At 37.6% G+C, this 22,696-nt stretch overlaps 1 protein-coding gene across 1 annotated transcript; it reads right to left on the minus strand.

Moving 5' to 3' along the window:
• Window positions 1-517: 517 nt before the first annotated feature.
• Window positions 518-22,264, minus strand: tspan12 (tetraspanin 12). The gene is made up of 8 exons (XM_067390950.1): window positions 21,766-22,264; window positions 21,191-21,322; window positions 19,623-19,705; window positions 17,659-17,794; window positions 11,673-11,738; window positions 9,859-9,966; window positions 8,881-9,024; window positions 518-2,943 (listed from the first exon to the last, which is right to left on the minus strand). Exons 2-8 carry the CDS (start codon window positions 21,254-21,256, stop codon window positions 2,641-2,643), a joined length of 906 nt encoding a protein of 301 aa, XP_067247051.1. The 5' UTR covers window positions 21,257-21,322; window positions 21,766-22,264; the 3' UTR covers window positions 518-2,640.
• Between the last annotated feature and the right edge of the window lie 432 nt (window positions 22,265-22,696).

Consider the following 22,696-nt stretch of genomic DNA (forward strand, 5'->3'; position numbering starts at 1 on the left):
TGCACTGGCAATGAGCGGTGGGGGAAAGAGGAAGCTGACAGGAGCATATGGATTATCATACTAGCGTAGCCTACTGCTCATTCTATTTCTGCAGTAAACTTTATAAATGATGTTTTCTGTATACTTGGATGACTTACTATTTGCCAAAATGTTCAATGTGCAACAAAAAAAGACCTAATTGGAAGCAAGTTGGTTCCTTTGGTGGCTAACGCTAACTTGCTAATGCTATTTTATAGAATGTCTAAAATTTGGCAAGATTAATCCTTAGCTGGTTTAAGCTGGTCAAGTGCTGGTCCTGAGCTGGAGCTAGTTGCTTAGGACCAGCATTTGACCAGCTTAAACCAACTCATGACCAGCTAAGGACCAGCATATACCAGCTCAAACCAGCTTCAATGCTTCAAAACATACCTAACCAGCATAAGTTGTTTTTTTCAACAGGGTTAAGAGGTGTTTCACTCGGATTTACATCACAATAGGGAAGAAAAGACGAACACAACTTTTTCTGTTTCATGCCTACTTTAACACCATTTGGTACAACCTTATTCTGGCCAATGATCTCAAATTATGCATATATAATACATATATTCGTCATTTTTTCCACCATGTTTAAAACTGATACACATCTACCAAAGTCGCAAATCATGTATTATGATTTATATGAGTTTTCCAAGTAAATATTACTTAGCTTAGTCATTCATGTGCTCAGAACTCATAATTAAGACATTTACGAATGCACTTGAAGCATTCATATTAATATGCTACTGTTTGAAATGTTTAGTGTTGCTCGATGCATTTTGTTTTTAAAAATTAGTAAGAAGGATATAGTGTACAATACAGTAGCTATTCTAGTGTTATATTTAAGCTTGCGTTGTTTCCATGTGGCTGCTTCCTCACCCGTATACTCTCCATTAAGATGTTTTATTCATTGCTTTACATCTGTTAAAATTCATGAAGCAGGCCAGGGCTAAATCCCTGCGCTTTCCCTCAGCCAAGGATGTCTCCCATCAATTGCAGAGAGGGGCCAAAAATTCCACCCGTGTTTCCACCCAGTGCCACTTAAGCGTGACACCTCTGGAATGCTCAAAGATACAAACAGAGAGCTCTGCAGAAAATCAGCCTGATTCGCCGGAAGTAACTACGTGGTAAGAAACCAGGCTCTGCTGCATGCATCAGTCATTTAAATGAAGCGTTATGGTTGATACTAGGCATGAAATTGTTGAATTATGTGTCAGATATATGTTATATGCTGGACCTTGTGGTGTTATGACAAAGTTTGGTCACTCGTAAGGAATTTAAGGGCCTTTAAAATGTTACAGTTTTTAAGTGTAGCCCAATATAATGGTTATTTAAAAGAATTATGAATGACTTATGGAAGTTATGAATTATATTATATTGTGAGTGAATTATCATACACATTATTTCAAAGAAGAAAAAAAAAGACAATTTGTACAACATTGTTGTGATATTCTTTGAGGGGGTTCAAGACCATCTCATTTGATTCATCCAAAATGAATAAATAAAAACTTTTTAGGGTACATTTCAGGTTAGCTAAGATGTTGTGAACAAACACGCTGGCTTCAAAAAACATGTCTTCGTATTTAATTCACTGTGATTCACATGCAAGTTTCATAAGAGGTTTCTCAAACCTTCAACAGAGTTTAGCCTTCTTATAACCTATGCTGTGTGCAGACTATTACTGCATAGAAAATGAATACTACTTTTAAGATCTAAAACACTCTTTAGTGCATCAGTCCATATGAATCCTATCACAGAGCTTTTAAATTAAGACATGAAAATCCGCACAAAAGTATCCTAGTATCTTCACGATGAGCTTTTAGCAGCAACGTTTTCATTCCATCTGAACAATCGCATTAAGACTTGTGTCCACGTGTGTGTGCATGTGCGAGTGTGAGAGAGTGGAAAACAGTGAACTAGATGGTTTTGTCCTTTATGACTGTTGATTGTCGAAATGCTGGGTGAGATCTTGTGTAAAAGCCAAGGCAGGCTGTTTTTGTTTTGTCTTTTCCTTTAAATGAATTTGAATGCTCAAACACAAATGTTAAAAAGTACCACACAAACCATTGCGCTAGTAAAGAAAAAAAAGTGTCTGAATGTCATAGCTTGGTGAAAGAAGGAATTTATGATTTTTTTCAAACAAACTTGAGGTAAATTGTGATCATAATGCTAAATTTTGACTAACAAGATTGCAGATTTTCTAAATCGTAAGGTGTGTACCCGGTTTAGTGGTTTGCAACCAGGTCAGTGTGAGTGGTGATGGCCCGTTCCATTGAGAGGAAGGAAGATTTATTCGAAAATGGTTCATTCCAGAAACCTCCCTTTGGAGAATTCAAGTCCATAGAGACATAGGCAATGGCTTTATTTTGGAAGAACCCAGTAAATCCTCTTCATCTTTCCTTGTAATGACCACAAAAGCCGCTTTAACCACAGGTATATAAAGTTTTCTATAAAACCATTCACGCCATCTAAATCTTGTCATCCAGGCACCCAGAACTACTTCCACAAGGTCCATTTTCTGGTCCAGTTCACTGCTGTCCCGTTCAGTGTCGGTAGAGGGCAGGAACATCATTTTTAGTGTCTCCACAGTGTCGAAGCAGCTGATGGGTCACCATCAAGTCACTGCTAGGAAAGCTGCTCCATCTCAAACTGGGTGTGTCCGTTGGTGGGCGCATTGGCCCAGGTCTCAGGCGCTCGTGGGTGTGAGTGGCTGGGCTTCAGGGGGTCTTCTGCTGGGCTGTGCGTGTGGATTAAAGCATCCGGGGATGCTGGGTCAGGTGGTTTGTGGTCGTAATAAAGAGCCCATAGTAGTGTCACAGTCAACGTCATGGCTAAGATCTGGGCCACTCCGATCGACACGCCCAAGAACCTCAACACCTGCAACTGCTTGGTGCCCCGGATAAAACTGTAGATCTTGGGACCACAACCCTGTTGAAAACAAATGTAGTATAGTTGTTTCAACATCAAATAACTTTTATATATGTAAATGTGACTATTTATTTTCTTAACGCATGTTTCTGGGCTGGAATATTAAAAAAACCAGAAGTTGGAAATTTTTTTTTCTTATTTTATTTTAAACTTTAATCCATTATTGGTGGAAGATTTATCAACTTGTAAATGTTAATATTTTTTAAAATTATGTCTTAATTTTTTTTATTTTATTTTATTTTATTATTTATTTTGCTTTCTTGTCCAGTACACTCATTTTTGTTTAATCATTTCTTTCCTATTTTAATGAAGCTCTAATAACACAATTCCAAAGAAAAAAAAAAAGAAAAAAAAAAAAGAAACTACTTTCCTTTTTTTCCTGACATCAGCGAATTCCTACTTTTGAATATGTTACCACAATAGCCAAGGCTATTTTGCCATTGTTTAAGCAAATTAACATTAGCTACATTCTTAGCCTACCTACATTATGTCCACTTTTCACAATCCAATCAATTCCCAAGGGATAAAATATCCATTTACATTTTTCTCTAATTGCACATCCTGTTTCAATATTCAGAATTCAAATATTTCAGATTTATGTCGGGTTCAGTCAAACAAACAATGTGGAAAAAGTCTTCTAATGTATCACTGTTGTCTTTTCACATTAACTGATGTGAAAAAGTAACAGAAAAAAAATCACCCTTCTGCTTTAACAGTTTGTTTTCATGCACCTTTCCCCTACAACAGCTGCCACACTAATATGCTAGCAATGCGACACGCTCATCCGCTCGCGTGTGTGCCTGCGTGTTTTGGGGTATTTCCTATGTTGAAGTGTGGAAGAGCAGGTAAACTATTTCCTGTTAGTGAGCGATTTATACTGTGGAGTAATTCCTCTGTCATCCACTCAGAAAGACAGACAAAGACATAGAGACAGGAAGTGGGTGAGGATCAGTCTCCACACCCTCAGTCCTTCAGTCCTAATTCTCCCCATAGTGATCAATGTTCCCGTCTTATTAAACAAAGCCCTGCTTTTACTCTTCTGCTGTGGGACCTGTCTGAAAGGCTTGGCTCTGCTGACTGATTTACCACATATGTATGTGTAACAGGGTTGGGCAAAATTAGGAAATGTAAAATATGCTCCTTTTCAGTTCACAATTGTTCATTAAAATTGAATTGGCCACTCTGTCTGTCTGTCTGTCTGTCTGTCTATTGTTGTGTATGTCTGTCTGTTGCTCTGTCAGTCTATCTGTCTGTTTGTCTATTGTTGTGTCTCTGTCTGTTGCTCTCTGTCGATCTGTCTGTCGATCTGTGTCTGTCTGTCGATCTGTCTATCTATCTGTCTGTCTATTGTTGTGTCTCTGTCTGTCGATCTATCTGTCTGTCTGTCTGTATTGTTGTGTCTGTGTCTGTCGATCTGTCTGTCAATCTGTCTGTCTATCTATCTGTCTGTCTGTCTATTGCTGTATGTCTGTCTGTCGATCTGTCTGTCTGTCTGTCTGTCTATTGTTGTGTCTCTGTCTGTCTATTGTTGTATTTCTGTCTGTCGATCTGTCTGTCTGTCTGTCTGTCTATCTATCTATCTGTCTGTCTTTCTATTGTTGTATGTCTGTCTGTCTGTCTGTTTATTGTTGTGTCTCTGTCTGTCAATCTGTCTGTCTGTCAATCTGTCTGTCTGTCAATCTGTCTGTCTGTCTATCTATCTGTCTGTCTGTCTATTGTTGTATGTCTGTCTGTCTGTCTGTCTGTCTATTGTTGTATGTCTGTCACTCTGTCTGTCGATCAGTCTGTCGCTCTGTCTGTCGATCAGTCTGTCGCTCTGTCTGTCGATCAGTCTGTCACTCTGTCTGTCGATCAGTCTGTCGCACTGTCTGTCGATCAGTCTGTCGTTCTGTCCTATCTATTGTTGTGTCTGTCTGTCTATCTATGTGTCTGTCTGTCTATCTATGTGTCTATCTATCTATCTATCTATGTGTCTATCTATCTATCTATCTATCTATGTGTCTGTCTATCTATCTATCTATCTATCTATCTATCTATCTATCTATCTATCTATGTGTCTATCTATCTATCTATCTATCTATCTATCTATCTATCTATCTATCTATCTATCTATGTGTCTATCTATGTGTCTATCTATGTGTCTATCTATGTGTCTATCTATCTATCTATCTATCTATCTATCTATCTATCTATCTATCTATCTATCTATCTATCTATCTATCTATCTATCTATCTATCTATCTATCTATCTATCTATGTATCTATCTATGTGTCTATCTATCTATCTATCTATCTATCTATCTATCTATCTATCTATCTATCTATCTATCTATGTGTCTATCTATGTGTCTATCTATGTGTCTATCTATGTGTCTATCTATGTGTCTATCTATGTGTCTATCTATGTGTCTATCTATCTGTCTATCTATCTATCTATCTATCTGTCTGTCTTTCTATTGTTGTATGTCTGTCTGTCTGTCTGTTTATTGTTGTGTCTCTGTCTGTCAATCTGTCTGTCTGTCAATCTGTCTGTCTGTCAATCTGTCTGTCTGTCTATTGCTGTATGTCTGTCTGTCGATCTGTCTGTCTGTCTGTCTGTCTATTGTTGTGTCTCTGTCTGTCTATTGTTGTATTTCTGTCTGTCGATCTGTCTGTCTGTCTGTCTGTCTATCTATCTATCTGTCTGTCTTTCTATTGTTGTATGTCTGTCTGTCTGTCTGTTTATTGTTGTGTCTCTGTCTGTCAATCTGTCTGTCTGTCAATCTGTCTGTCTGTCAATCTGTCTGTCTGTCAATCTGTCTGTCTGTCTGTCTATTGTTGTATGTCTGTCTGTCTGTCTGTCTGTCTATTGTTGTATGTCTGTCACTCTGTCTGTCGATCAGTCTGTCGCTCTGTCTGTCGCTCTGTCGCACTGTCTGTCGATCAGTCTGTCGCTCTGTCTGTTCTGTCGCACTGTCTGTCGATCAGTCTGTCGCACTGTCTGTCGATCAGTCTGTCGTTCTGTCCTATCTATTGTTGTGTCTGTCTGTCTATCTATGTGTCTGTCTGTCTATCTATGTGTCTATCTATCTATCTATCTATGTGTCTATCTATCTATCTATCTATCTATCTATGTGTCTGTCTATCTATCTATCTATCTATCTATCTATCTATCTATCTATCTATCTATCTATCTATCTATCTATCTATCTATCTATCTATCTATCTATCTATCTATCTATCTATGTGTCTATCTATCTATCTATCTATCTATCTATCTATCTATCTATCTATCTATCTATCTATCTATGTGTCTATCTATGTGTCTATCTATCTATCTATCTATCTATCTATCTATCTATCTATCTATCTATCTATCTATCTATCTATCTATCTATGTGTCTATCTATCTATCTATCTATCTATCTATCTATCTATCTATCTATCTATCTATCTATCTATCTATCTATCTATCTATGTGTCTATCTATGTGTCTATCTATCTATCTATCTATCTATCTATCTATCTATCTATCTATCTATCTATCTATCTATGTGTCTATCTATGTGTCTATCTATGTGTCTATCTATGTGTCTATCTATGTGTCTATCTATGTGTCTATCTATCTGTCTATCTATCTATCTATCTATCTATCTATCTGTCTATCTATCTGTCTATCTATCTGTCTATCTATCTATCTATCTGTCTGTCTTTCTATTGTTGTATGTCTGTCTGTCTGTCTGTTTATTGTTGTGTCTCTGTCTGTCAATCTGTCTGTCTGTCAATCTGTCTGTCTGTCAATCTGTCTGTCTGTCAATCTGTCTGTCTGTCTGTCTATTGTTGTATGTCTGTCTGTCTGTCTGTCTGTCTATTGTTGTATGTCTGTCTGTCTGTCTATTGTTGTATGTCTGTCACTCTGTCTGTCGATCAGTCTGTCGCTCTGTCTGTCGATCAGTCTGTCGCTCTGTCTGTCGATCAGTCTGTCACTCTGTCTGTCGATCAGTCTGTCGCACTGTCTGTCGATCAGTCTGTCGTTCTGTCCTATCTATTGTTGTGTCTGTCTGTCTATCTATGTGTCTGTCTGTCTATCTATGTGTCTATCTATGTGTCTATCTATCTATGTGTCTATCTGTCTATCTATCTATCTATGTATCTATCTATCTATCTATGTGTCTATCTATGTGTCTATCTATCTATCTATGTGTCTATCTATCTATCTATGTATCTATCTATCTGTCTATCTGTCTATCTATCTATCTATCTATCTATCTATCTATCTATCTATCTATCTATCTATCTATCTATCTATCTATCTATCTATCTATCTATCTATCTATCTATCTATCTATCTATCTCTATCTATCTATCTCTATCTATCTATCTGTTTGTCTGTCTATTGTTGTGTCTCTGTCTGTCGCTCTGTCTGTCCGTCTGTCTATCTATCTGTCTGTCGCTCTGTCTGTCTATCTATCTGTCTGTCGCTCTGTCTGTCTGTCTATTGTTCTATCTCTTTGGCTATGAGAATAAAAACTCATTTTATCCTATAAACCTTCAAACTTCAAAACTTTTTAAACATGTTTCGAAACCTTCAAAGACTTAACTATAGTGTGGCAGACGTGTCACAGGCAGGGCGTCTGAAGAGCAGGGGGCTGGAAGAGACACTGTGTTGTGTTTGTGTGTTTTGGTACTCCACACACAGGTGCGTCTCTGAACTACGTGACTGACTTTAATTGCACTGCTGGAGTTGCTCATAACACTCACTGGCAATACAGCTTGATTAAGCACATGCTCAGCAGGTAAGTGAATCTCTCCGCTGCCTCACCTCATTTTTACAAAGTCAACTACAAAGTCAGGTTTTAATCAGGGCTGTCAATCAATTTACATTTTAAATCAAATTAATTACATGCTATTCAACATTTATCAATATTTGCTAAGATCGCAAATTAAGATGAAAGGACACTATTGTGACAGATGAGTAAATTATTGAATAGACATCGCAAGAAAGTCAATGAAGTCAATGTACTTTCTTTTTATTTCCATAAAATTGAACACAAGTCTAACACTGGTCCACCACAAAAATTTAGCAAATTTATCAGTCTGTCCAGGTTAGACTTGGCTATATTTTTTAATTGTTTGTCTATGTACAAATGCAAACAAATATCTTTGGCTGTTGCATCATAACTTAAAGGGTTAGTTCACCCAAAAATTAAAATTCTTTCATCATGACTTTGGCGCTCCGAACAGCAGATTCGATACACTGATTCATTTGTGCTCCGAATCTTCCTGAAGCATTGTTTTGAAATCGGCCATCACTAAATAAGTTGTATTTTGTTTTGTTTTTTGGCGCTCCAAAAATATTCTTGTCGCTTTATAATATTAATATTGAACCACTGTACTCACATGAACTGATTTAAATATGTTTTTAGTACCTTTATGGATCTTGACAGAGGAAGTGTCATTGCTCCCTATGGAGGCCTCATGGAGCCATCTGATCTTTATTTGTGTTCCGAAGATTAATGAAGGTCTTACGGGTGTGGAACGGCATGAGGGTGAATAATAAATGACAGAATTTTCATTTTTTGGGTGAACTAACCCTTTAAGACGTGTCATGAGATCCCACTTGAACAACTTGTAAGAAGACCCCTCATGTGAGTACATTTATTATTTCCAGATCTTGAATCAATACACCTCCACAAGTTTAATATAAATGAAGTTATATTATGCCTTTTACATGCAGAAACCAGAAGTGCACAAGATGATCAACATTTGACCCTGTTGCCATACGTCTAGACATGTTCAAACTTATGTTTGACTGATCAAATCCACCAGGATATATCAATTAAATAGGTAAATTGACTCACATGAGAGGTTTTGTAACCTTATTTATTGAAATAGCCTCTTGCCTCCAGGGAAAAAGGGGGTGGGGGTTACAGGTTACAGCATCAAAAGTAAGCTCACCTCCTGGTAAAGGTCACTGAGGTCATGGTAGTGGGCGTTGCGGGCACACCCTGGATACTGATTGGAGCAGCAGGAGTCAGGTGGCCACTCCATCTCTGTCACTTCCAGCCAGTCAGTGAAGTAAATCACTCCACAGCACTTTAACTGTAAGGAAGGTATAAAAGTTAGCTTTTTTGTATACTATGTACAGTGAAAGGGAATATTTTTGATATCTACGTAATATTGGCCTGTGTATTCCATTCACTGGTTCAGAATTTTGCTTCACATAGCTGTGTGTTAAAGCATTAAAGGGGACCTACTGTGTCTTGATTCTTTTTATTTTTTATGTTTTTTTTTTTGTTTGTTTTTTTGTCCACATGTCATAAAAACAAGAAACTTAGCTTTTAACCAAAGCTTGAGAGCTGTCATTCCAACCACACCAGTTTGCGAATGTCCATTTGAAGTAGGTTTCGGGAAACACCAAATCGTTGAACTATGTTAGTAACCATGGAACTTGCAATGTTTATAGGCTAACGATGCTTTTGGGAAACACATCCCTGTTTAGTTCTGGTCTCCATAAAGTTCATCCTTCGAAAAACTGCAATGTGCTCAGATTGGTCAGCTGTGTTGTGATTGGTCAACTGCTTTGAGCATGTTTCGGAAATGTCACGCCCCTTACCATAACCGCAACTTTCAACAACATTCAACCGCAACTTTCTCCTTGCCCCATTTTTTGCTTTTGCCTTGGGCTGGAATAAAATGAGGAATATTATGACATGTTTGTTCCTGGAAGAAAACTCAAGACTACAATCGAGGTGTTTCAGGGAGTTCAGAAACAGTGCGCACTAATATAGAGCAGGGGTTCCAAACCACGTTCCTGGAGCCCATAATTCAGCATTTTCACTTTCATTGACAAAAGTTCAATTACTTGACACCAGCAACTGTGTGTGGTTAGGTGTTAGATGAGGTGCAGTACTAGTGATGATTTTGACCTCTCACCTCAGTTTGTAAAGAGTTCCAGGCATGTGTGAGCCACTGGTAGCGCTGCAGGCCAAAATGAGGCATGCGTGACTTTAGACTTATCATATCAGACCTCTGTACCATAGGCTGAAGAAAGAGAGAGAATGGGAGTTATATTCATAAAGAAATCATTTGAAAATTTAAAGCCCTTGTGATTGCGTAATCACATGAAATCATTTCCCTACACGGTTATTAATTATGTTTTCTAAAAAACAAAAACAATGTGATTTCCAGGCAGTTTAAAGGACCATCCACACGCCCACACATCCAATTTTAGGCTCTCTTATGACCATTTTATTGGCTCGTTATGAAATGCCCTATTCACAAGTGCGTGCATGTGTTGTTTATATACTAGTTGGCATTTTACAATCTAGTCCCCATGAGACATTTCTCTTTTCACACCTCAGAGACCATTATGATGGGCATATGATAAGTACCCACAATGCCCGGGGGCTAGGAGTGTCGTCTTTTATTTTTGGCAGCAAAACTTGCTAAAGCAGGACAGTTAAAGTCAACATGAAATCACAATCGAATCAACTATTTACTTTATTAATACATATTCCTGGCCTCATTGTGAACCTTAACGACTGCAGGTTATTCTAAAGAAAAAAAAAAAAGTCTTTGTAGTATTTAATCAAAATGCTCTACCCATGAAATGATTTTCCTTTTGGCTGATTCTAAAGGAAAAAAAATGTCTTTGTAATATTTCATCAAATGCTATACCCACGAAATGACTTTTATCATATTTGAGAGTCTCAAAAATTGGCCGAGATCAGCCAAAAGGAATCCCTATTTTCATGTATAAAGAACCATTTATACTGAAAAGAAATAAAAAATATTATAAATGTATAAAATATCTGAAAAAAAAAAACATACTTTCGTAACACTTTATTTTAAGGTGACACTTACTGTAGTAATAATAGTAAATTATGCATAATTACAAGTAACTAACCCTAAACCAAACCCTAACCATGGATGGATGGATGAATGCCATTGGGATGGGATGGCCACTTTTTTATGATTTACAAAATTAAGTCTCATTCTACAGTTTTTTTTTTTTTTTCCTTAATAACCAGTTTCACTCTGAAATACATCACATTTCAGAAATAAAATAGGTTGCGAATGCCATTTCATGTTGACTTTAAAGCGAAGAAAGTTGCACTGTTGATACAACTGGTAACATGTAACCAGGCCAAGTGCAGTAGAATAAACAGGCTCATTGCCCACATGCTCACCCACACACAGGGGTCACATTAGGCCACAACAGCACAATAGGACCATCAAACCCAACAAAGGATTTTTGGGTTCGTGATAAGAGCGTGTCTTGAAAGAGAAGCTGTGTATGTCTGCGTGAGAGAAGCTAGATTAAAGCCAGGTGTGTGTGTGATATCTTCCCCTGGAGGTGCGCCTTATCTCTCGTATCCCTGGGCTAATAGAAGCAGATGCTACCTGCAATCCCTTTTCCCCTTGCTGATCAAATCTTTTAGTCTGCACAGATCCAGGACAGGTTTCTTTTAAGCCTGATGCTCATCTTGCTTCAAGAGCCAACTAGAGCATTACATAGGTGACTCCCTCCTCAACTCATACACACGTACACGGAAACGCTCTGCTTATTAACTCCCCAAAAGGAAATCTGCTTGAGCCGGGCTTTTGAAGTCTTAATAGTTAAGATTAGACCGCAACCAGGCGGTTCAGAAATCGGATCCTATTCCGTTAGTCCTGGGAATGGCCATGTTGTTGACGTGAGAGAGCGGAGAGAGTAGGCATTCCTGTTTATTCATAGCACCACGCACCTCGTCGTATGTCCACACTCCGCTGGCCAGCTCCACGCAGAATATCACCATCAGACTGCCAAAATACTGTGAACGCACACACAGAAAAAAAAATGTTTGGTTAAAAATATCTTCTGAAACAATAGGGCAGAAGGAAGGTGTTGTTGATCAGACATAGAGAAAGGAGAGAAAAGTGTGTGTGCTTGTTCATGTACGCATGGATCTGGATTCAGAGGTCTGTTTTGTCTCGGGAGTTTCAAAAAATTGTGACAGGCTGTGTTCAGAATAACCCCACTCAATTTGACCTTCCATGTGATGAAATTTGATAATTGGATGTCAATTAAAGGGATAGTTCACCCAAAAATGAAAATGATGTCATTAATTACTTACCATCATGTCATTCTAAACCAGTAAGACTCTTGTTCATGCTCAAAACACAAATTAAGATCTTTTTGATGAAATCTGAGAGCTCTCTGTCCATCCATAGACAGCTACGCAACTAGCACTTTGACGCTTCAAAAAGTTTGAGAGATCGTAAAACAATCCATATGAATTGAGCAGTTTAGTCTGAATTGTCTGAAGAGACTTGATCGCTTAATATGATGAACAGATTTAATTAAGCCTTTTAGGGTACGTTTACATGACAACAATATGCTTAAAACGGAGAAGATTTTAATTTGAGTTTACCGCGTACAGACAACAACGTTGTCAAAATGATCCCCATTCATACGAATACGTGAAAATGACTAAAAACGCTGTATTCTGCTGGCAGGCCATTAGATTGTAATGCACATGTGCATGACGTCATTGTTTTCACAATTACACGTTTTTATTGTTTAAACTTGCACTTTGAAACCCGTTTTCAAAAGTTTGCATTTTTTTTAGGCCACCAAAATGGTGTCTCATGTAAATGAACGGCCAAAACGCATAAAAAGTTTTCCATTTTTAGTTGAAAACGGTGTCATGTAAATGGCCCCTAATTCACATAAAAGCATTTATCCTCTCACACATCCGTTGTGGTAAACGGAAGCTCAAGCATGTTCCCTTGGCATGCAAGAACCAATGAGGTTCATTTTCTTCATTAATATGTACACCCCCAATATTTGCATATGCCAGCCCATGTTCAAGGCATTACACAAGGGCAGACAGTATTAACGTCTGGATCTGTGCACAGCTGAATCATCAGACTAGGTAAGCAAGCAAGCAAGGACAATAGCAAAAAATAGCAGATAATAACTGACATGATCCATGATATCATGATATTTTTAGTGATATTTGTAAATTGTCTTTCTAAATTTTTCGTTAGCATGTTGCTAATGCATTGTTAAATGTGGTTAAAGTTAACATCGTTTATTACTGTATTCACGGAGACAAGACTGTCGTTATTTTCATTTTTAAACACTTGCAGTTCGTATAATTCATAAACACAACTTCATTCTTTATAAAACTTTCCAACAGTGTGTAATGTTAGCTTTAGCCACGGAGCATACTATCAAACTCATTCAGAATCAAATGTAAACATCCAAATAAATAGCAAACTTACGCGATTAGACATGTTGCATGACGAACACTTTGTAAAGATCCATTTTGAGGGTTATATTAGCTGTGTGAACTTTGTTTATGCTGTTTAAGGCAAGCGCGAGCTCCGGGGGTGAGGGAGCATGAGAATTAAAGGGGCCGCAGCCTAAATCGGCTCATAGTTAATGACACCGCAAAATAAGCAGTTAAAAAAATGAAAAAATAAAAATAAAAAAATCAAATTTTGAGCTTCACAGACACATTTAGGGGACACCTTACATCTTTTTTTTTTTTCTTTTGAAAAAAAGCTCTATGGCACCTTTAAATTTGAAACATAATGGGGACATAGTGATAACATTGTAGCATGTACTACTATTTGAATTGTTTATATATTGTTTCTAATATTAAAAAAGCAGTATCTACAGGATGCATGGATGGATGGAACAAAAGAGAATCTTAGAATCTTTTCCAATAAGATGCTTTTTTTTTTGCATTCACACATGCACAGATTTTGTCTTTAGGAAAAACTAACACATCCATCTCATCTCCTCCCTTCCTGAAGACAAACACGCTCTGTCTTTCTCAAAATCTCTTTAACGTGCACAGTTCCCCTCTGTTGAACACACACTTTGAGAGGGATTATCAAGATGAATGACAGTGTTAGGAGCAGCATTCAAAGCAGACCCCGTCTGACAGCTTGTTTATTTGGTAGAATCTAAATATTTGTGGCTATCCTATGCCTGTGTTAGCATTTCAGCCCAGTTGGTCTGTCAGAAGCCTACCACAAAAAAAAAAAAAAATGACAACCTTTTTTCTTCACACACTTCCTTGCTAATATAAGCCATTCAAATATGTCCAGTGTGAACTTATAACCCCTGGAAGTTCCCAACAAGCTGGCTCATCTGCACACATTTTTGCAGGGTAAGAGAGGTTACATTCTCTCAGCGACCTCTCGGTTTATTGATTTGTTGAGAGTTTTACTCTTCCTCTTTCACATTCACACATTTTTTTGGCAAGTACTGTTACAGAAAACAGGACATGGCGAAATGGATGGATTTCCTTTTCACCGGAACAATTAACACTCCCTCATGCAAACAGAATGAGAGTGAGAAGCATTCGGAGTTGATTATTAAGTCATATCAGATTTGTTTTGACAGATGGCTACTGTTAATGTAATTAAACTGGTGCTTTTGGATATACTTATACGTAGAGATTTGAACAAACCTTGCTATGGACACATCTGACACCTCAAATTGTGTGACTTATTGAGAAAAGATGCGCTATTAGTTTAGGGATGCACAGTGAATTTGGTTATTGGCCAACATTAGAGATTTATTTATAATGTGTGCAATAAAATTGTTTAATATACAGCTAGCCATGGAATATCGCTTACATATTGCACACCTTCCAGCCAATTAAAATAGAGTATTCAGACAGACCATATAAGCATTCATGTCACGTGTCATTGAATGGAAGAAAACGTCAGACCCTTTTGATTTTCCTGACAAAAACAACCGGAGTCCTTGACATAAAAATCAGTCTACGAGCTTTCAGGATTCAGGGAAGTTCTTGTTTTTTAAGTTTTGTTACAAGCTGTTCACACAATGACAGTAAATAAATATTTCATTTTTATATAGCCCCTTAAAATCTATTACACCATTCAAGATGATCTCCTCTCTACTCTCCTGATCTCTCGATCGCCTTTTCTGACAGGACAAAGAGTGTGTGAGAGTGTTTGAGTTAATGTGCATGTGTGTGTCCGGCCAGGTCGCAGCACTCGGTGAGAGCGCGGCTGGTGAATAGAGCGACCACGTAACCCAAGCGCCTCTCCTCTCTTCATGTCTTCCCGCTCTCCTCCTGGATTGGTTTACCTATTGTATCTTAGCCAGATAATATTGTTTGTCGCCGAGCCTCTGGGTAACACAAACCCACTGGGGCAGAGAGGAGAGGAGAAAGGCTCCTGAGGAGATGAATGGAGACCCAGAGAAAGGAGGAGGAGGGGGAGAGATGGGCAAAGGAGTCCCAGAAAACAGGTCCTCAGTCTGGGTCAGCAGACGGGAACCCCACCCTCTCGCCCGCCGCACACCTGGGACCGAGAGCCACAAAACAACCCTCTGCTTGATCTCTCCTCCCCCTTCATGCTAGGATGTTGTCAATTCATCATTATGAAATAGATTTGCTGGCCTTCTAAATGTCACACACTGACAGCATTTAAAAGGGGCGATTGCATAGAAAACAGGATTATCCTTGCTCTATTGAAATAATAACAGTACAACATGTTCATGGAGCTGGAAAATGGTAACTAAGACATAACAAACATGAACATTTCTTATGTACCATCAAGATTTTAGGTTAAAATTACAGTGGGGTTGAAAAGTCTGAGGCCTCTTTGAAAATGCTTCTATTTTGTGTATTTTTGTTATTTGATGCTTATTGTTTTCCTTATGTTATATTAAGGTTTAGATTTTTTAACCCTAAACCAAACCCTAACTGTAACTCTATAGTAAGTACATGTAGTTAATTAATAGTACTCAGTACTTATTTGAGTAATTACAATATAACTACGGCACTGTAAAATAAAGTGTAACCCAAAAAATATTAAACAATTAAATTACATAAATGTAACTTTCATTGAAGGGAAAAGAGCAGTCTGGACACTTTGTTAAATATCTTTCTTTGTGTTCTACATCAAATGAGTTTTTGAACAGCATAAGGGCAAGTAAATGATGACAGAATTATCATTTTTGGGTTATCTCTTTAAAGCAGAAAAAGCAGCCTGTTTAATTCTAAGGGTCAGATAGAGGGTGGATTTCCTTCCTTCCCAAATCATTTATATCATCTGTGCTAACAGCCTGTCAAGATCGTGGCATTTCAGAAGTCACAATGTCACTAACATATCCGTCTAAAAAACACAAAAATCTCTCACAATGGATATAAACTATGTGGCCTGTATTTGGCCTTCCTTGACAGTCTATCATGTTGAGTGATGTGCAGTGCTCATGCATTACTCCTGTCTAACTCTTTGTCTCAGAGACACATAAGCTTTGCAGCCTCCATAACCTATAGAGTGAGTTTCTACAAGTGTCTGAGGGGGTTATTATCATCTGACACACACATTCTGATGATACGCATAACTACACGCAGGGTGCACCATAACATCTACTATAAGAAATGTAGCATTCCAGTGTAGTTATGAGCGGAGAATACGGTAAGAAGTGCCTTCCTGTGGCCATAATGAGTCATGCTAGCTTTGAACACAAATATCTGCAGCAGAGAGTCAAAAACAACATGAAACACCATTCACAATGCATATAAGAAAATATGCATTCTATATATGCATATAGAAAGTTACTGTAAACGCATTCATTAGGATTTGATTAGATGTTATGCTATGATATTATTAGTTGACTTGACTTTTTCTGCCTATTTTTTATATCATAAAAAATAGATCATGGCTAATATGGTCAATTGTAGTCAACATAAAAATTTTACTTATTCACATCCTTAATACATGTTGATCAGCTTATTGTGCATGAATAATCATTACATGTTATTCCAAAAAAAAAAAAAAAAGCAAAAATGTTAGTCTTTGTAAAAAATGTACTAAAAATATTAATATTTTTGTATTTTCTTAATAAAAATATAAAAAAGTGAGCAGCTCAGATATTAAATATCTTTTTCATAGTCTAAATAGTCTTTCATCAAAAATATGAAAACTTGCTTGACTCTAAAATAACTTTCCTCTTGCTGACATCAAAAAAAATATGTTTTTAGTCACCTGATTCGATTCTCGTATATGTCACTCTTTTTTTTTTTTTACAATGTAATCAATTAACCAATGAATAAAATCAAGTCCTGTCCCACAATTTCATCTCGTCAGACACCCTTGCTGCGTACAAAATTGCATACTGTATACTAGGTACTACATTTGGTTTAAAACCTACTTAAAAAAGTATGTTCTATATAGTATGAAATTCAGACGTACTACAGCCACCTTGTTGTCACGGTCATGTGACCTATGGCGTCAGTCGCATCGCTTCATCTCTATTTACAAATCCTCTCCCGTGTCCTCATGGGATAGTAAAGTATGCACACTTCAGAGTCTTGCCAGAAGTAATAGGTCATCTGGATGCTTTTCTGGTTACTACTCGGCTCACATACTTTTTTTCGACTACTATAGCATGAAAGTAGGCATATTCGGCGCCTGTTTCACATGGAAGTGCAATGGGTTCAGGGTGACTTTAAGGATGTGATATCTCTCTCTACTCCCCTCTAGTGTATAAAGTGAAGACGCAGTGGTCTCTGCGGGGATGTGTGGATAAAGAAAGCAAGACTTGTTTGAATCTGGTTCGAGGGCTGTTGGGGTCAACAACGTCAGTGCCAGCTAAACTTAAAATATTCTCGGTACACAAAACCACACACATTCCACACCACACAATGTTCCTGCTGTGCTCGTCTTTTGTTTTCTTCTCTTCCCAGTTCTACTTACCCAAGACAGTAGGAGCAGATTGCACTTGAGCGTGCCACAGTAGCCTACCATGGCCACGATGATTAGAAAACAGCACACGGCGATGACGACAGGATGGACGACGGGGGAGTATGTGAGAACGGCTGCCTCCTCCAGTCTTGAGGAAAAGAGAGAGAGAGAGAGAGGAACAGTCATTTCTTGGCAGGCTTTTTGTTTATTTATCGGTCCATCCTGCTCACTTGCCTCTTCCTTCTCTCATAGGGCAGCATATTTGAGTAATACACCAGTTGCAAATAAACAGTGATTATACTCTGTAGGAATGCAAACTCTCTCTCTTCCTGTCTCTTGCTGTCTCTACTTCTGTTTGGCTGTCTTATGCACCAGTTTTCGAACCAGAGATGCAACACTGTTTTCACTAAGGAAGACATGGGAAAGTTACCGTTTAAAGAGGTTTTCTGGATTCAGAATATTTTAAGCTCAGCTTTTGTGGCATGATGTGGCATGATGTAGCTTTTGTGGCATGAACAAAAAAACAAAAACAATCCATGTGTCCCTCTTTTTCTTTAAAAAAGCAAAAATCTGTTTTCCCAGCGAGACACTTGCAATGGAATTGGGGACGATTTGTAAACATTAAAATACTATTTCAATAATATAGCAACAAGATGTAAACAATATGATTTTAGGGGCCATTTACACCACACTGTTTTCAACTAAATACTGAAAACTTTTTATGCGTTTTCTTTTACGACAACAGCATTTTTCGGCCCTAAAAGCGCAAACTTTTGAAAAAGATTTCAAAGTGCGTGTTTTTGAAAACTATACTGTTAAAGTCTCAGTGTAAACTACAAAAACGTGAATTTGTGGAAACTGTGACAATAGACGCATATTGTTTTTTTACAAATTGACATCGCCATCTACTGACCTGGTATGCATAATACAGCATTTTTAGTCATTTTCGTGGATACATATGAATGGGATCATTTTGACAACATTGTGTCTTTTCCATTCTTAGTACATAATTGTCGTGTAAACATACCATTAGTGTGAAAAAAAATGTTTACTAACCTTTTCTGTGTAAACTTATGTCCAATTCTACACTTTCGCAACGCTGTAGACCCTAAAATACTAAAACGACTAAAAATTCACACTTTTACCTTTTAAGAGTTTTACGTTTTAACAGAAGAATTTGTTTTTATACATTTTAAAGCTTCACACCTTTTAAATCCTCCAAATTGGTACATTGTATGTGTCGCACTGTAACCTCTATTTTTCCTGTAATGAAAATTAACATAATTAACATTATGTCACAAGGGCTGTTGATTGAGCTTAACTTGTACTGCATATTTCCTGAGTTCAATATCTAATTAAAGATCACATACATCTGTATAAATCTGAAATGTTCTACTCTGGTTGATATCCTATTATGTTTCATTCTGCAGAGATGAGATTTTTACAGTCATCAAAGGAGAGCTGACTCGGCATGTTACTGAGGAAAACCTATTTGTTGTGCACAATCAGGTTTTAATACTATTTTCTCTTTGTTGATTCCCATTCATGTCTTGATGTGGCCCACAGAGGGCTCAGTAAGGACTCCAAATTATAATACACATCTTGGTGATAAATTGCTTTTTGTCAACACTAATTACACATTACTCGCCTCCAGGATAATATTGGTACTTTTGGGATTTGTCCTCCATTTTTGCTGATTTTTTCTTTAATGCTTGAGAGGATTTTGAAAGAAAAAAAACTACATGATTACAAAACATACACAAATTAATGGTTCTCCTATCTCCACTGGCAACTAAATGCGTTTATCTGATTTCTTCTGCACACTTCATTCATGCTTGTAATTACTTCATAAGCTCAAGGCAATTTGATCCAGACCAGCTGAAAAGTGGGAAAACAGTAAATTAGACCTTTACATGGGCCGCTGCCCTGAATGAAAGGATTTTACGGCTCACACCTGTCCATCTGCTACCACTCACCTGGTGTCGGCGGTTAAGGTAAGCACATTGTTGAGGTGATCCCTGAGGCAGGCAGACACTCCCAACACACACAGGGCCATAAGCTTGAAAAAAAAAGAAGAAAACACAGTACATAAACCATACTTATTCACATGGATTTTTTTAAGTTTTCATTACAGTAGTGGTCAAAAGTGATGTCTGGCCTATATGAAAATTGACATCTTCACCTTTTATCCAAATATTATTCAAAATTTAATAAAGATTTTGTAAGAATATTGCATACTTTTGCTTGATGTCAATTGTTTTATTTGTCGTAAAGCAATGAAACATGCCAAATTGTGCAGACATCATTTTTGGCCAGGTTGTCATACAATACATTATGAACACATGCAAAAACAAGAGAGAACCAACAAAATATTAATAACTGATCATGCTTTTTGTTTTTCTATGCAATTTTTTCATTGTAAAATAAAACATGTAGCTGTAGTTTGTCTTTAATAATTTTGTCAGATAAATAACCAAGTTTAGTGTTTTTTTTCCCCCTTATATTTAAATTATTTCAATAATATAAAATATTTATATTTTGATATTTCATTAAAAACAAATATCCCCTCCCGATATCACTTTACTATTGTATAATTTTATTTATATATTTAAATATCATGTTGATTTGTCTTATATTAATTTGTATATATTTTTTTACATTTTAATTTAATATACATTTAATTTATTATTTCATATTTAAAATTAGAGTAAAAATATTTAGACACCTTCTGGCTGCCAAATGTTAGTGCACTGTAATAAAGAATTGTTGGTTTAACTTAAAAAAAGTAAGTTACCTGGTTGCCTTAAAATTTTGAGTTCATTTAAATGAAACATTTGAGTAAATACAATAAAGGCAATTGGTGTAATCAACAGAAACTCAAATTATGTTATGTTATCTGAAACACATTAATTATCTAAGTTGATTTGACAAAAGAAAATGTTTTGTGACAAATCATGAAAATATTTATACAGTGTGGAACATCATGAACTACACCTGTGTGACTAATAATCATGTTTGGACCAGCTGATAATAATAAAATTGGGTCAAAAAAGTGAAATTAGTTCTGAAAGACAGTCTAGCATCGTTTTCTTCACAGATGCCACTTGGTTTGATAAATAAAAATCATGCATTTTAGCTGTCTATTGCGGACAAACATGGATCTATGTTTGTGTACATGGTTGGCTTGGAAACCTATTTAGGTACTGTGCTATGTTTGACATGCAGCAATATTAGTGGCATGGGTTTAGTTTGCCCTACGCAGGCATTCTTGGTCTAAAAACACACCCTGGTGCTTATCACATTTAATTCCCTAAAAATAGCAGCCGCAGCAGAATGTGAGCTGTGTGCCATTCGAGCATAGCTGGGATTCAGGCTGTCGTCTACATAAAGATAACATAGGATGGGGCGGGAGGGAACAGATTGCGCGTGTGTTGGCGAGTGAGTGGCTGTTGCGCGTCTTGGAGAGCGCAGAGCGCACAGCAGCACCGTGCCATGTAACGTGAGCGCTCGCTCGGCCACCTGCTCCGACTTGGACTCGTCTTACCCAGAAGAGAAAGTTGAGCGCGTAGAGCAGACAGCGCAGACATTTCACCGAATCCTCCCGGGCCATTCTGAGCGCACCAACTGCTCGCCAAAAGACCTCATTTTAACTTCTGCCACCAAGGCACCATAACCGCTGAGGGGAAAAGTCAGTTTGAATATGCATAAAGCATTTTTTAAAAAGTTTAACAATCATACACAGCTTGCTTAAGACGTTAAGAGGAACATAAGGCTGCTTCAGAAACTTGGTCTCATAGCCTGGTAAGGTTGGGCTCTTGGTTGGTTCTAAATGGGTTTTGGCAACCTTATCACATTACAACCTGCTAAACTACCTAAATACCAGCTTGATCATGCTGGGAGACCATCTTAAACCACCAACCAAGGCCAGCTGGCCAGGCGGGAAGACCATCTTAAACTACCTACTAACATCTAAAGACCAGCTTGGTCAGGCTGTGAGACCATCGAAGACCACCCTAAACCATGCTAAAACCACCTGAAGACCAATTTGGACATGCTGAGGAACCAGTAAATCATCTTAGGCTATTTAAGATGTTTTATAGGAGGTTTTCGAAATCCTACCATGTCATAAGTCCTTGTGCGCGTTCAGTGCGCATCCAGAATGTCTTGGTATAATGCTGTAAATATCAGTGGGAGGTTTAAAAAGCAACATGTGATTTAAAAAACAGCAACAGTTTGGAACTTTCTCTTCTTGAAGGGTGCTTAAATTAACCTGGATCACTCAGGACACTTTTCCACACCATAAAAAAAAAGTAGGCTATCCAAAAGAGAACAAGAAAAAGAAGTTTGGAAAGTACTGCACAGACAACTCCTTTATATTATGTCCAGCATGAAGTTGCAGGAAACTCCTCAAACGTAGTAGCGCCTGCAATGAAAAATCATATTAATATTCCTGACGGAGCTGCGCGCAACAGTCGGGCGTGTTCGCTGAGGTCCATTCACTGCTACTGTCATTCCAGGCGTTATATACTCCAGTCAGGGCCAGCTGTGTACACCTCGCCTTTCCACAAGTGTTGTTTAACTTGTGCATGTAAGAGACTTTCACTCCAAACTCGCGGAGTGTCATCCGGAGCAGCAGTGCCTCCGGGTCCTAAAGGCAAACTCTGGGTCATCCCGATTATGGCAAGCTGATTTAACATTTATTTCTTTAAACCAACGAATGTCTATGTTGATACTACATGCAATAAACAGCATAATAAGCAGTTGGTATTTAAAAGCAACTTTTTTTGACATGTTGTTCAGATATCAACTTTTCACTTCAGACTACTGTATGTATTACAGTTGTTGCTACTAGAACCTATTCCAGTTTTACTAACGTGTACTAGCAGGCTATTTATTGCTAACTATATACTAGTATCAATTCCAGTTCTATCATGACAACTCTCTGAAGATTTTCAGCATGGTAATGGATATGACAATGTTAGTCTTGGTGGAATAGATGCGGCTGCTGTTGATTATTGCTGTTGTTGTAGGTTAAAGGGATAGTTCACCC

Source organism: Chanodichthys erythropterus, chromosome 8 (assembly GCF_024489055.1).
Source record: "Chanodichthys erythropterus isolate Z2021 chromosome 8, ASM2448905v1, whole genome shotgun sequence".
NCBI classification, from domain to species: domain Eukaryota; kingdom Metazoa; phylum Chordata; class Actinopteri; order Cypriniformes; family Xenocyprididae; genus Chanodichthys; species Chanodichthys erythropterus.